Below are 14,178 nucleotides of genomic sequence, written 5' to 3'. Positions count from 1 at the left end.
AGATGCCCCAAATGCAAAAGAACCTCTCACAAAGATATAGAAAGTGTAAAGCCAAGCGACCAGACATGCCATAGCTTGCAGGCGAAATAGAGAAGGCCAAACTTAGCTGAGACAAGAGGAAAAAAATGACCAAAAGTACGAAACATTGAATGAGCATGAGAAAGGGTCAAGATCCTAGGATAAGTTCTCCCCACCCCAAATCAAGTTGCTACCATAAAGAAAAGGAAAGAACAAAATTGGGCTAACAGAAGTAAATAGTCCAATAAAGCTGTGAATATGGCAAACAAATGGCCTCACGATACCAAAACATACAAGATGGACTGATGCTGAAGTGAAGGAAAGAACAAAGAATGGGGAAAATGCAATAAGAATGGACAGAACATAGAAAACAACGGGAGGACAGGCTGAGAAAGACACGTGGGAAGGTGCCCAACACATCTACCATGGCTGATTGCAGATTAGGTGAAAAAGATCATAGCTTGGGCTAAAGGGAAGAGAAAAGAAGAATGAGGAAAAAAAACCAAGGTGGAGAAAAGAAAAACAACTATCTGCAGAAATTAAGACCAACAGCAGGAGAAGAGATGGGTATCCACAGGATCATACATGTATGGTAGTTACTGACAACAAGAGTGACAAACTAGATGTCTGTAAGAGGGAAAATATGAAAAAGAGGAAGGTCTGGAACCTAGAATGGGAAGGTGAGAAGACTGAACCAGACAAGAAATAGGAGTAAAGGGCAAGGCTAAGAAAGAAGAAAAACCTGGGAAGATAATGAGGACAGAAGCCATATAACATCAGTCCAGGTTACCAGGGAAAAAGGAACTTTACTGAAGACAATTGAGCAAAGAAATGGAGCCAGACAAACAATAGGTACACAAGAAAAAGAAAAAAAGTACAGTAAATAGCACACCCAACGAGCCCCCACAGCAGGGGAACAAAGGACAGCACAGAAGAAGTGGAACAGGACAAACAGACAAAGGAAAAAACATCTAAGGAGGCCCATCTGAAGAAATGACTCAGATAAAAAGGTGTAGTTACGAGAGGGAGTACAGGAAGGCAAAGAGAAAAGGACTAAAATGTAGAAAAAGAAAGTGAAATAGAAGGGAAGGCGCCCAACACCCAAGCTGGTCAGATAGATACCAATGAGAGGGAAACGAGAAAAGGAAAGGAAGAAAGTCTATAAATCAGGACAAAAATAGTCACAAATGTGAGGAGGATGAGATCTTCAGGCATAAGAAAGAAGTTGTTAAAGAAAGGAGACAGTACAAATTTTATAGACAACCCAAACCCAAGAAACATGGGTCAAGGAGTGATAAAACAAAATTTAATAAAGAACACAGCAAAATATAAGGAAAGGAACATACCTGAGAATGAAATCCAGAAATAGAAAGAGAAAAAGGAAGATTAAGATTGTTTCATGAATGGTAACGTACTACCCAAAGCAAACTGGTGAAAGTCACATTCCAACAGATCATTGCCAACTGAGGAGAAAGAATTTTGACCAACAGGACAGGAGTAAGAGGCCCAGTAAGCATGAGGTAATCAACAACACATTTAACAATAGCTGGAATGACCCTGACAGATAAAAAACCTCCAAGAGCTATAGTAGAAATAAGGTTCCAGTGTGAAGCAAGTCACTTACTCAGGACTAACCATAAATCATCATTTTGAATGTACAATAAAAATTAAACCTTTTGAAACAAAAGGCAAAGAAAACAAAATACAAAGTTTCATTAAGGATGCAAATCTTAACAAATTTAACTAAGACAAGAAAATTGAACCCGTTTGATCAATACAATACCAAGAAGAATGAAATTTAGACGAATGTGCATGGAGGTGTGTTGCCTTCCTATTAGCTGAGGGCTTTATCGGACGACTACACTTTCATGAATTAGCACAATTCACATTAAATCCCGTGAAATTAGTTGGGAGTTGCCTCAATGCTAGTAGCATGCAAATCTATTTAGCAGTCACGCAAGGTAGATGCCAAGTCTGTGTGAAGTGGCAAGGTATTGTCTTGGAAAGAATGGCTACAGATGAAGACTACAACAAAAATTCTTATTCTACTCGATATACAAATAGATGAAAAGGGGTCTAATCTGTATAGGTTCTTTTGATTAATTTTCAAAATAGATTTTGTATATCACAAATATTCAGATAAAATTATTTTCTGAATTTGCTATTTATATATATTTTTAACATTCCTCAGCCACATACATTATGCATATGCTTTGTTACACTATAAAGAAGTTAGAAATTGTTTCTTTTTAATTTTCAAATCTTTTGAAGGTTAATATGAGTTTAATGAGTAATAAACGACTACCAATCAGGTAAAACCATGACATTATTTAATCATCATTTATTTACAGAAATATAAAAGTGATTTCATATAGTCTGCATAGTTATCTTCTCCACCTGAAATAAAATGACAGTAGAGGTTATACCTAGTAATAATATCCTGAAGAATTAAATCAATATGCTTTGAGTTACTAATTACTGTATCATCTCTATCATAAGAAAGTAACAAACAAGTACCATATGTAACAACTGTACAACTTTAAGATATCACTATTGTTATTTAAATTAAATACACTTTTGCTTAATTTCAAGATACCCATCCTGCAACATGAATTAATGTACTGTTAAAAACACTTACAACTTCAGTACTTTATCCTTTCCACCACTAGCCACTCTCAGTCCATCAGGACTCCAATCTACAGCATATACCTGTAAGAAAGTTTTGTCTTTAACTTACTGTTAATTTTAAGCACACATGTGCTGAGAAGTGATTTTCATATTCTATAGAATAATGAAATATTTCATGTTCGAAGCCACTGTCTTACAAACGAGAATTTTTCATTTTGTAGCCAATAAAAGAAGCATTAGGATAAGAAAAACAAGTACAACTATTTCAGAATTGTACAAGTTTTTGGTTTTTACAATATAGAAAACTACTAGAAGTTTAATCTATTCTACAAAATTCAAAAGAATAATAGGGATTGGTAACAACACTAGTTGCCAAAGAACATTATGAGCTCTGTTACTGAGCAAAAGCCATTATTATTAGCAGACTACAACAAAATATGGTTTAGATGTGACATTGACAAAATCTCATGCTGTTCCAGATAAGATAATGGTCTAAATTCCAAATGCGATGTTTAGTTTAAAGATAATTTATGAATAGTTTTTAGTAGCACTCTATAGGGATTCTTGGCTCATAGATCCATAAACATGTTAAGTTCAGCACGAATGAACTTACAACAGAGTACAATAATCTACCACTAATTATATCAATACTAGGAACATGAGTGATATTTCAAAACAAACAAAAGGCAAAAAAATGTGAGTAATCAAGATAGATAGATTACAATACATAAATACAGGCAATGTGAAGTTTCCATTTTTTACCTTAAAAAAAAAGTATTAAAATTTTTATCATTTTCAATGATAAATTTCCCTTTAAATTTTCTTCTGAAATTCTTAAAACAAGACAATTATGTTTTTTTGGAAGAACCTGTATTAGAAAATGTTTGTTAGTAAGATAATGATATAGATGTTGATGTAGCTAATAAAATCTTCATTCTTATGTTCTTGTACAGAAATTCTTTGACAATTACAGCTCAAGAAAATTTCATAACACAAAAAGTAAATCAGAAGGGATTTGGAGACAAAGCCACTGTCAAAGTAACAGTAAACATGCTGAATCTAGAAAACATGGTGTGCAACAAACTTAGCATGCACATAAACACATGCTTCTATAGTTATTTCAAGTCTTTGACATGTGATACTTGCTTTAGGTGAAATTAATAACTTTTTTTTAATACAAGAACCAGAAAGCAAAGACAGTTTGCTTACACAGTATACTGTTGTATAACAAAACATACACAATCTTATAGTAGTTCATGTGATTAGTTAAGACAACTCAAATCAAATGTCTTCATCATCAACTGATCGACTGGAAACACTGTAATGAGATATTTTCCATAAATTACTGATTCTGCTGCATTGTTGGACAATAACAATACAACTTTCACATATACACACATGTATATATATAGGACTGTTCATTGCTTTTTTTTTTGTTTATTTAAATTCAAAATTTAGAACTTTAACAACTTACTATCCATTTATAATTATACTTTATAAGTCACCAGTTGGGGTACATATATATATCATATGTCAGTGCTTTATATTATTTCTTGTATCAAAAGCAACTGAGAGCAACATTATATCAATACTGAAATTCTTACATTTTTTTAATCATATTTTCTTGTATCACACAACATTAAAACTTACTTCATCTGCATGCCCTGGGAGATCAATTTGCAACTTTTTTGTCTTTAAATCCCATACTTTCAGTGTAGAATCTGCACTTCCACTAACTAATAATCGACTGTCAGCTGACCATGAGATCTGGTAAACAGCCTGGACATGGCCTCTTAAAGCAGCTAAATACCTTGGTACAGAAAAACAAACAAATGTGCATGATTTAATTAACAGCTTTTATATACATTTTATTATAGACTTACAGCTACTGTTCAGCTAGCTACTTGTTCATGTAAATAACTCTGCCCATCTGATTTCAATGTCTCAAATATACACAATTCTTTCCAATTCTTGTTTCTATCCTTTCTTCATTAATCCAATCAATATGATTTGTGACGTAAGAAAGAAGAAATAAATGTTCATGAAAAAATAACTTAATATTAATTTAATTAAAGAAAAGAACTTAAGAAGGTAAGCTGTTTTCATCCCAGTTTCAAATCAAACTTGGACTAATAAATATATAGACACACACACACACACACTTGGGAAAAGTTAAGAATGTAAAAACTTTTAATAAATTTGGGAATAGAAACCAATCTAATTAGGTTAAATTAGTTGTATAAATACCAATTTGCTCCACTGTAAACAGAGAACCTTGGATAATTTTCAAACTATTGGAAGTGAAGACTATCATGAATAGTTACATCAGATGTTTAAAAAATTCCTTTACAGATAACATATGATTTAGGCAAATATTATTAGTGGGTAAAATAAAACAATCCCTTGCTATAAGTTGTTTCCTTGTAGTTTTAGTGGCTGAAAAATTTTTGATTAGACTGTTTGTAAACTGTCTGGTATTTTGTAGTAATCAGGCTTATAAAAATAAAACGTTATTTTGGTAATGATTGTTTACCATTACATTAAGTAGAAATTTCATGAAATTCTTTAGTTTCAATGACCATGTCAAGTCTGTCTGTAGTACTTGGAATGCAGTTATGCTATATGACCATCTGTGGGATTACATTGAACTTTATCTTTGAACAGCAGCAAATCCAGACTTGTATCAAAAACCTATAAACATTGTAATTATTAAATAAGCCAAAGCATAAAATTCAACTCACTTTCCTGTCTTAGCATCCCACAACTTGATGGACTTATCAAAAGATGCACTTGCAATAAACCTCAAGTCTGGAGAAAATTTGACATCATTGACCAACTGTTGATGTCCAGTCATTCTTGTTATAGGCTTCTTATCTGTTTCAGGTAGCCATAGGAACAGTGTAAAGTCATCTGAACCAGATACTAACCTTTCTGGTTCTCCACCCTAAAATATTTATAAGCATACTAACCTTGATGGAACACTTACATATCTAACAGTTTCTCTTAAAAATAATGTAAATTTATATGTAAAATTTTCCATCAAATGATAAAGTCTTAAATGATAAAAATTAAATAATCGATCCTGTTTTCTCAAATGTGAGAGGATATTAGTACTGCATATCGCTGTCTATATTTCATCCTTTGTATCTTTTTAGGTCTATACATTTATTAAATTGACTAAACATTCTAAGCACAAAATGTACTCTTTTAAAGCAACTTAACACTTAAAAATGTATTCAACTTACAATAGTTATTGTTAGGACTGTTCCTTGCTTCTTTTTTGTTTATTCAAGTTCAAACTTGAGAGCTTTAACAGTGACTTAATAAAATATAATTATAAATGGAGAGTAAGCCAGCTGGGGACATTGAAAAAGTTGCTAAGAGATTAAATATGTTTAATGAACAGTTAATGATATTCTTCTAAACTTGTGAGAAATGACGTGTGGTAACACACCGATTTATACAAGCAAGTTTAAGCACAAAAGAACTTTTTTATTTAGACATTTTTTAGCTTAATATATGGATTTCAGACTGATCTAAATCACCTGAGTTGGTCGAATCTCATGAAGTATTAATGGAATTATGGCCAAAATTATCACTAACAGCAAGGGCACACAACTGTTGAATCAAATGAATTCTAATCATCACAAGTAAGAATGATATATTAAGTTAACTAATTTCATTATTGTTTTAATATATAGGTAGATCACATGTTAATGACCTAAGAATGCCAGAATTGGAACTTCTTGACATTCACACAGAACAATTACAGTCGATTAGAATTACACAAGTGTCTATTAATTATATTTTAATATTACATAGAATGAGCTATTTTACATAATGCAGAACATAATTTGCTTTTTTGTTTGTTATTAAATGAATGCTTCTTTCTTTTGGTTTTAATCCTTTTAGGAACCAGAGATATTTTACAAAATAAAAAAAAATATATAATGTTATATTTGATTGATTTATTATACACTTTATTTAAGAAAGACCCTACATATCATATAAAATTTAATTTGGTATAAGAAACCCTCATCAAAGTATGCCCATATAGTCCTTGGAATAGAATTAATATACATAAAAAGTGAACCCCTAAGGTATTAACAAGCACTTATGTACACATTTTTATGACTTAATTATCTGAGGAGAAGCTTAATGCTAAAGGGTACTGAAAATAATCTAAGCCAGTAAAATGTGAGCAAGTAGATGAATTCATTTTGATTCAAATTTAACATTGACTCATACATATAATTCATGCACTCTCAAAGTCCTCACTAAGCACATTATCTATATTTTGGTAAATTCCACAATATTATCTGATAAAATACGCGATAGGTTACGAATGCAATTTTGTATAACATTTTTTTAAAAACCTCAATTGTCTGTAAGTGCTGTTTGTGACTATCCGTAAGATATAAAATAAAGTAAAATCATTATTGCACACATTATTTAGTTGTTGATGTATGCTCAGTTGCAGTTGTTTTTTTTTGAAACTGTGTGGCTTGTACCACTTTATATATACAGTCAGGTAACAAAAAAAACAAACACACAGAAACTGACAAAGATTTATTGGTGAACTAAAACCTGGCCATTCAAAATGGCATTAGGTCAGACTAGATAATATTTTTGTCAACAAAATTCTTGGTCGAGATTACTTTGCATTTAATAAATAGTTTCCTTTCAATAAATTATAAGTTCTTTTTCTTATGTGCATTGTTTGGATATGATAAAACTCATCAATAATGTTCAATAAATAAGTACTTGAATCAACAGAATATTTTTACATCACATTAAACATCATTAAACTAAATCAAGCTTACCTAATGTGCTGTCATAGATGAAAATAGCTTTAAAATGAATTTAACTGATAACTAAAGCATTTTCAGAAATGATAAAAAATATTTTAAGCAACTATAAAAAGAAGTACCAGATCTATAGTTTGTTCCCAAGTATTCTAAATGTTTCATTAGATTTCACTGTTCTCTTCTTCAGGAGCCCTATCTAATCATTTCCCCGCAAAACCATAAATTACTTCACACCACTTTATTCACTATACATTGATGTAAATAGGTTATAATTTTCCCTATCCATTGATATTTAAATTTCTACCTATAGATAATTGTAAAGCTGAACTTCATTAGTAGATGTTCAGACCACATGCTGTGACATCATATAAGGTTGAAAATAAAAGCCTCTAATAATAATAAACCCTCAAAGAGAGATGGAAAAACATGAAAGAAAAAAAATTTGGCTGACTTTATTCTCAAGAGATGATAATTTATTTGCAAGTAAAAATGTATTAACCATATATCCTGTCTCTGTATAACAGTAGATCCAGCTAGGACTGAAAAGGAGAATCGCACCAAATATGTAAAATCAACAAGTGGGCATAGAATGGAGACCCAAAATAAAAGATGACAAAAAATATTAACACTCCAAAATACCTAACATCACATCTAAAAACACTATCAAACATCTCCAACTCAGCTTACATCTGTAACTACTATAGACTGATTGTAATACAATTTCAACTTTTGTTGGAAAATACCCAGATATAAATTTAGAAATAGTGTAACCACCATTTTTTGTTGTTGTAACTATTATGTAAACAGAGTTGACAGCTTGCCAAGGATAAATATTTTAACATCAGAGAAATCCAGTCTCTCTTATTTAATATTAATGTAATTAAATCAGAACTAAGCAATCTTGGTAATGTAACTTTTAAAAAACCTAGAGCTTTCTAAGTTCCTTCATCATCAATAATACTCACCTTTCAATCTTCATGAAGCAAGTCTAACTAACAGTGACCTGTTATCAATGTCTTAAACCACTGTGGTAGAGATATAATGTTGGTCAAGAAATGCAATGCCCTATTTGTATACATTATCATAGTTTATAAGAGACTTAGCTTTTCTTTCTATACTTCTCACAGCTTCAAACAAATATAAGTTTAAACTTTTTCATTTTTGTTTGCAAATTATACTAAATAAATGCTACAAAATGACAAATTCTCAGATCTAAAATATTTTCAAGTTAATGTTATTCAAATAGTTATTATTATTATTTATACTTAAATTTAGAAATTTCATACACAGGTGTTCTCTGATAGATTGTTTAGGCAGAGTATTCATAATGAGTATACTGGAATGGACGGCAAGAAAACAATTATAAAGGATGATGTTTCAAAAGTCTTCCATCTTTCATCTTCAGGACCTGAAGATGAAAGACTTTGGAAACATTGTCCTCTACACTTTTTATTTTAACAGTCAGTTGCCATCCATTCCAGTATACTCTTCATACACAGGTGTTAAGTGATGAATATTTGTAAAGTTGGATACATTTGCACAACTTACTTTTGTTGAATGAAATCTTTCCAAAGCTTTTTCTTGAAGTTCTATAATGGTAAATAGAATAAAACAAAATGTCAGTTAAAAAGTGCTGCAATGTGTGGCTCAAGAATTTTGAACCTTTTCAGACAATGGAACATTTTCAACTAATTTGTACAATGAAAAAATCTGAAGATGAACTTTATTTTACTCTAAAATATGGTAAGTCTTTTCACATAATTTGTTTTGTCTTAATCAATGTAAAGTAAAATATTGCAGACTTCACAGTCCAATCTGAAAAATTATGCAATAATTAACTTACATGAACTTCTTAATAGATACGTATAAAACATGAACCTCACAGTAATGGGCAAGATAATACAAAATGTACAGTTTTATCTTTTATGAAATTAATAGATGTCAAATAATTTTTATACTAAACTAAAATACATTTCTTAGTATAGAAACCTTGTTAATTTACAACTGAATTTTTCCAGAAAATTCACAAACCTGATCTTCCTTATTAAAATTAAGATTTTTTTATATATTTTGTTTACAGAAACAATTTTATATAAAAATGCCTATTGCATGACCTAGAAAAATAAAATTATGGAAGAACCATAAAACTTAAAAGATCTGAACCACTAAACTACAAAAAAATGACTCTGGACCAATGTGTATAAATACTTTCAATTATATAGAATAAATTAATTTTATATGTACATAAACAACTACTTAAAAAAGCAATACATAGAATACATCCTACCTTACAAATCAAAAGCAAGGATCTTTTCTTACACTTGCATTTCAAACTAACAATATCATAAAAGCATTGTGAGAAGGTTGTCTATAAGTTAAATAGTTAATCTTTTAATAGAATGCACTATTAACCACATAGTTAATGAAATCCAGAAAATATGGTCCAATATTAAAGTTGTACAATTTTAAGGAACATTATATTTGCTGCATATAATAAATGAGTTCACAAAGAAATGTTGTGGGAAAATTATTCTTAAACTGCAGGCAACATCAGTGAAATTTAGATATTTTGTTACAGAAAAGAAATTAGTTTAATCTAAAAAGACATAAAAAAAGTATTAAACAACATACACAGTTCTTATTTACAAACCTGAATCAGACAAATCTGTGCAAGAAATAGCCATTAAGGTAGGGTCAAATGCTCCTGTTCTGATGACATAGTCGGTGTTGAGTGCCAACGTGTTCACCCAGTGACCATGTCCCTGAAGTGTTCTACACAGTACACCCTGATAGATTATACAAGCATCTTCAAAAAAACTAAAGACACAATTTTATACTTCAATTACATTATTTATTGAATTTTTAATTAATGATGACATGTAGTGTGACTTAACAACCTAGATCAACTAGAGGACTTCATAAACTTCTGTTGTCTATAGAATAACCTTAAGAGAAAATATTTTTACAAATATATATGTAACACCTTGGTGAAACTAAGGCCTAACAAAATACACAAAATCATTGGCACACTTACATCTACCTTAATTTTAAGACAATTTTAATAAAGTTTCTATAGTGACATAATTAATTTCTAATACTATTACCTCACTTGTTCAAACTTTTGACCCTTATAAACCATAATGAAGGATTATATATAATGAAATTATAATACACATGTATAGGTTCATAAAACTTTAGTCATTTAAGATAATAAAAAATACATAATGAACTATAAAAGTAAAACTGAAGAGAATTTTAGATATTTATTGCATTTATTTTCGATGAGTTTCAATTTATTTGTTGGAGCTTTCTATCATGACAAAGTTTAACTAGCAAAAAAAAAAAAAAAAAAGGTGTGCCAAAGATGAATATTTTAACATATAAGCAAGTCTAACTAACAGTGACCTGTTATCAATGTCTTTAACCACTGTGGTAGAGACATAATGTTGGCCAAGAAATGCAATGCCCTATTTGTATACATTATCATAGTTTATAATAGACTTAAGTTCTTATTTCTATATAAAGATTTAGAATGTTTCATAATGTAGTAAAAAACCTACAGCTTTCTAACTTCCTTCATCATCAATAATACTCACCTTTCAATCTTCATGAAGCAAGTCTAACTAACAGTGACCTGTTATCAATGTCTTTAACCACTGTGGTAGAGACATAATGTTGGCCAAGAAATGCAATGCCCTATTTGTATACGTTATCATAGTTTATAATAGACTTAGCTTTTATTTCTATATAAAGATTTAGAATGTTTCATAATGTAGGGGGAAAAATAGTTGATAAAAATTCACTCTCAAAGTGTTTTGAAATTTAATAAGAAACATAAAACAGAATGAAAACCCATCCTACTCTTCATAAAAGTACTATTACTGTAGTTAAATAGCCTATTTCCTTAACAAAAAATGCAAAATATTTGACACTCACACACTTTCTATTTTCATTACAATTTAATTTTTAAAGAATTACCATATTTAAAGAGTATCATATAATAAAATACTGATAGGAAAAAAAATCATTGAAATGTTTGTAAAGAAAAGCCAATGTTTGAACCATCTTATGACCAAATCATAAGCTTCCATCTTCTAACTTTTGTTTCCCATCCACTTACAAATTTCATTAGTATATAAAACAACAAGGAGTCACAAGCTTCTTTCAAGTCTTTTTTTGCTGATATTATATCCTAATAACAATAGATCCAGTTAGGACTGAAAGGGAGAATTGCACCAAATAATAATGAGGGCACATCTGGCGTGTAAAATCAACAAGTGGGGCATAGAATGGAGACCCAAAATAAAATATTACAAAAAATATTAAAACAACAAACACCCAGATATAAATTTAGAAATTGTGTAACCACCATTTTTTTTGTTATAAATATTATGTAAACAGAGTTGAAAATAAGAGAAATTTCAGAAACAGTGAAACTTTAAACAATATTTAAAACTCTATACAAATTACTTTGTTTGTTTTTTTCAGGTGAAATCTTTAGTATTAGATCTAGAGGAAGGTGTATTGTCAACATTGGATAAAGGTTTTGTTGAAAATGAAAATCTCATGAATTTTAAGTATTTACCACTGTTTTACTAATGTTCAACCAACTGACAACACCATCCACAACTAACTCTTAGACTACTCATAATCAAACAATGGGTTTTGACTATTTGGTTATAATACACCCACCGCCCTAAACTGCTGAGTGAGTGTTTTGGCAACAGGTTGTCAACAATGGACATTCACATTCACAGTCTGGCACATTAACTATCAGGTCATACACAACAAAAATCATAACATTTTAACTCATCATGATACAAAAGATTCTGCAATCCTGAATCATGGTTCTGATACAAAATAAACTGAGAAAATATAGTTAAAGTTGTTTCACTAGACCTAATATAGAAACTAAAAATAAGAATAAAATTATTTCTTGCCTAAGAACTTAACAATCTAAGTGATAAAAACTTCAATGACAAATTGCATTTACACACAAGATGACTGAAAAATACAGTAGTAAGCATGCAAAGTCACATAATGCAAAAAAAAAAAAAAAAATCAAGCCTCTGACAGTTCAGAGGGATTAGGAAGTATTATGATTTTCTCAGTTCTAACTTACCTGTATGATATATCAATAAAGTATTTTCATAACTGGAAAATACATTTTACAACCCTATTTAAAGACAAAGTATTTTTATGCTAATAAATTACTAGTAAATAAGCCATAGAAGAACATATTAACTAGTTTGTGTTAAACTATGCACAAAACAAAGAGGAAGATAAAGACTGAAATAATTCTATTCTTCAGTTCAACAAATCTAGAAAGCAATCTTTCTAAGCAACATCACACATAGATATTCTGCCAAGATTAAATTCTAAACTTACATCTTCTCGCCATACTTTTACAGTGCAATCTTGAGATGAAGTGTATAAAAGACCCATTCCACCCCATTTTACACATGTGACACTCTGGGTATGGCCACTCAGAATAAAGAGAGTCTGGCTAAGGATCGTATCCCAAATCCTTATGGTTGTGTCTTTAGAAGAGCTGGCCAGACGCCGGCAGTCACCATTCCTAATAAGTAATAGGAAATAGCAATAATTCTGTCTTTATTGAAATTAAATTTGTTATTAAGAAAAAATTCATTAATTACAAAAACGAACAAGTTTGTTAAAAACAATTTTCTTTCGATTTAATTAGGTTGTTTTCACAGAAGTAAGCTAGGGTAAAAATAATTTAACATCTCTTCTTTCACAATTAAAATAAAAAGGTTGTATATTCAAGAAACAAAATAGTTATATCTTAGCATTTAACATATGAATTATTAAAATGTCTTTTGTACTAGTATAGTTATAAATTTTGTGGAGGAAATTAATTTTATAATTCACACTGTATCTTGTAGATTTTCATGTTTATAAATACAAGTTTACTGTATCAATATTACATATAAACCAGTTGTAACAGGTATGTATAATCTGTCAGAATTTTAGCTCCACTAAATTTCAGCATGTATCTTGCAAAAACTACAATGCTGATATTAATAATATGATTAATAATCACTTTTTGCTCACCAAAGATGAAAAACTTCTAGAAAGTGACAATATACCCAGTAACTCAAGGGTTAGTTTGGATTAATTTCCTTCTGTGGTTTATCATAGAACAATTACAATCATTTACTAGTGACCAAATCAACCTTAAAACATATTCACCAGTTAGGTGACTGTTTTATGCAATGGAAGTTCTAGTTGGATAATTAAAAAAAAGCCTAGTGATTAGCAAGGTAACATCAAGTTACACATAAAAGGTCGAAAAATTTAATATTGAGACAATTGTACTGATGGATGAACTTACTTGTGTAAAGGCTCCCATGAGATAAAAGTTACCCACTGATTATGGCCTGTCAGAGTTCTACCAATTTGCTTTCCAGTATTAGGATTCCAAATAATAATCTGTAGAAATAAGCTAAATGTTTATAGTTTCAAACAAAAGCTAATAGCCACTAGAATGAATACTGACTGTAAAATTTTGAAATTCAAAAGTAATAGTTTGTAAAAATATAGCATTATTTAATTTTTCAAATTAAATTGAAACTTAACTACTGATCTAATCATCAGTATACCGTATTTTCCAGAATATAAGACACATCCTTATTTTGAAGACAAAGTTTTGTGGAAAAAAAAACTACAGTCGCATTTGAAAGATTTTTATTGAACAAAAATT

General features: G+C 30.2%; 1 protein-coding gene across 4 annotated transcripts in view; it reads right to left on the bottom strand.

Annotated features, from left to right (window-relative positions):
• Positions 1–2,331: 2,331 nt before the first annotated feature.
• LOC106473848 (notchless protein homolog 1-like) overlaps positions 2,332–14,178 on the bottom strand; it is a 38,279-nt gene continuing 26,432 nt past the window's right edge. For all 4 annotated transcript variants that reach the window (XM_022403195.1, XM_013934535.2, XM_013934550.2 and 1 more), the window contains exons 6-13: positions 13,810–13,907; positions 12,843–13,032; positions 10,105–10,240; positions 9,003–9,043; positions 5,388–5,590; positions 4,297–4,456; positions 2,657–2,727; positions 2,332–2,415 (exon numbers count right to left, since the gene is read on the bottom strand). In XM_022403195.1, coding sequence (XP_022258903.1) covers positions 2,403–2,415; positions 2,657–2,727; positions 4,297–4,456; positions 5,388–5,590; positions 9,003–9,043; positions 10,105–10,240; positions 12,843–13,032; positions 13,810–13,907 — 912 coding nt within the window. In that variant the 3' untranslated portion in view covers positions 2,332–2,402. The remainder of the gene's footprint in view (positions 2,416–2,656; positions 2,728–4,296; positions 4,457–5,387; positions 5,591–9,002; positions 9,044–10,104; positions 10,241–12,842; positions 13,033–13,809; positions 13,908–14,178) is intronic.

This window comes from Limulus polyphemus, unplaced genomic scaffold (assembly GCF_000517525.1).
Source record: "Limulus polyphemus unplaced genomic scaffold, Limulus_polyphemus-2.1.2 Scaffold134, whole genome shotgun sequence".
Classification (NCBI taxonomy): Eukaryota; Metazoa; Arthropoda; class Merostomata; order Xiphosura; family Limulidae; genus Limulus; species Limulus polyphemus.
This window is presented reverse-complemented; position numbering and strand designations above follow the sequence as displayed.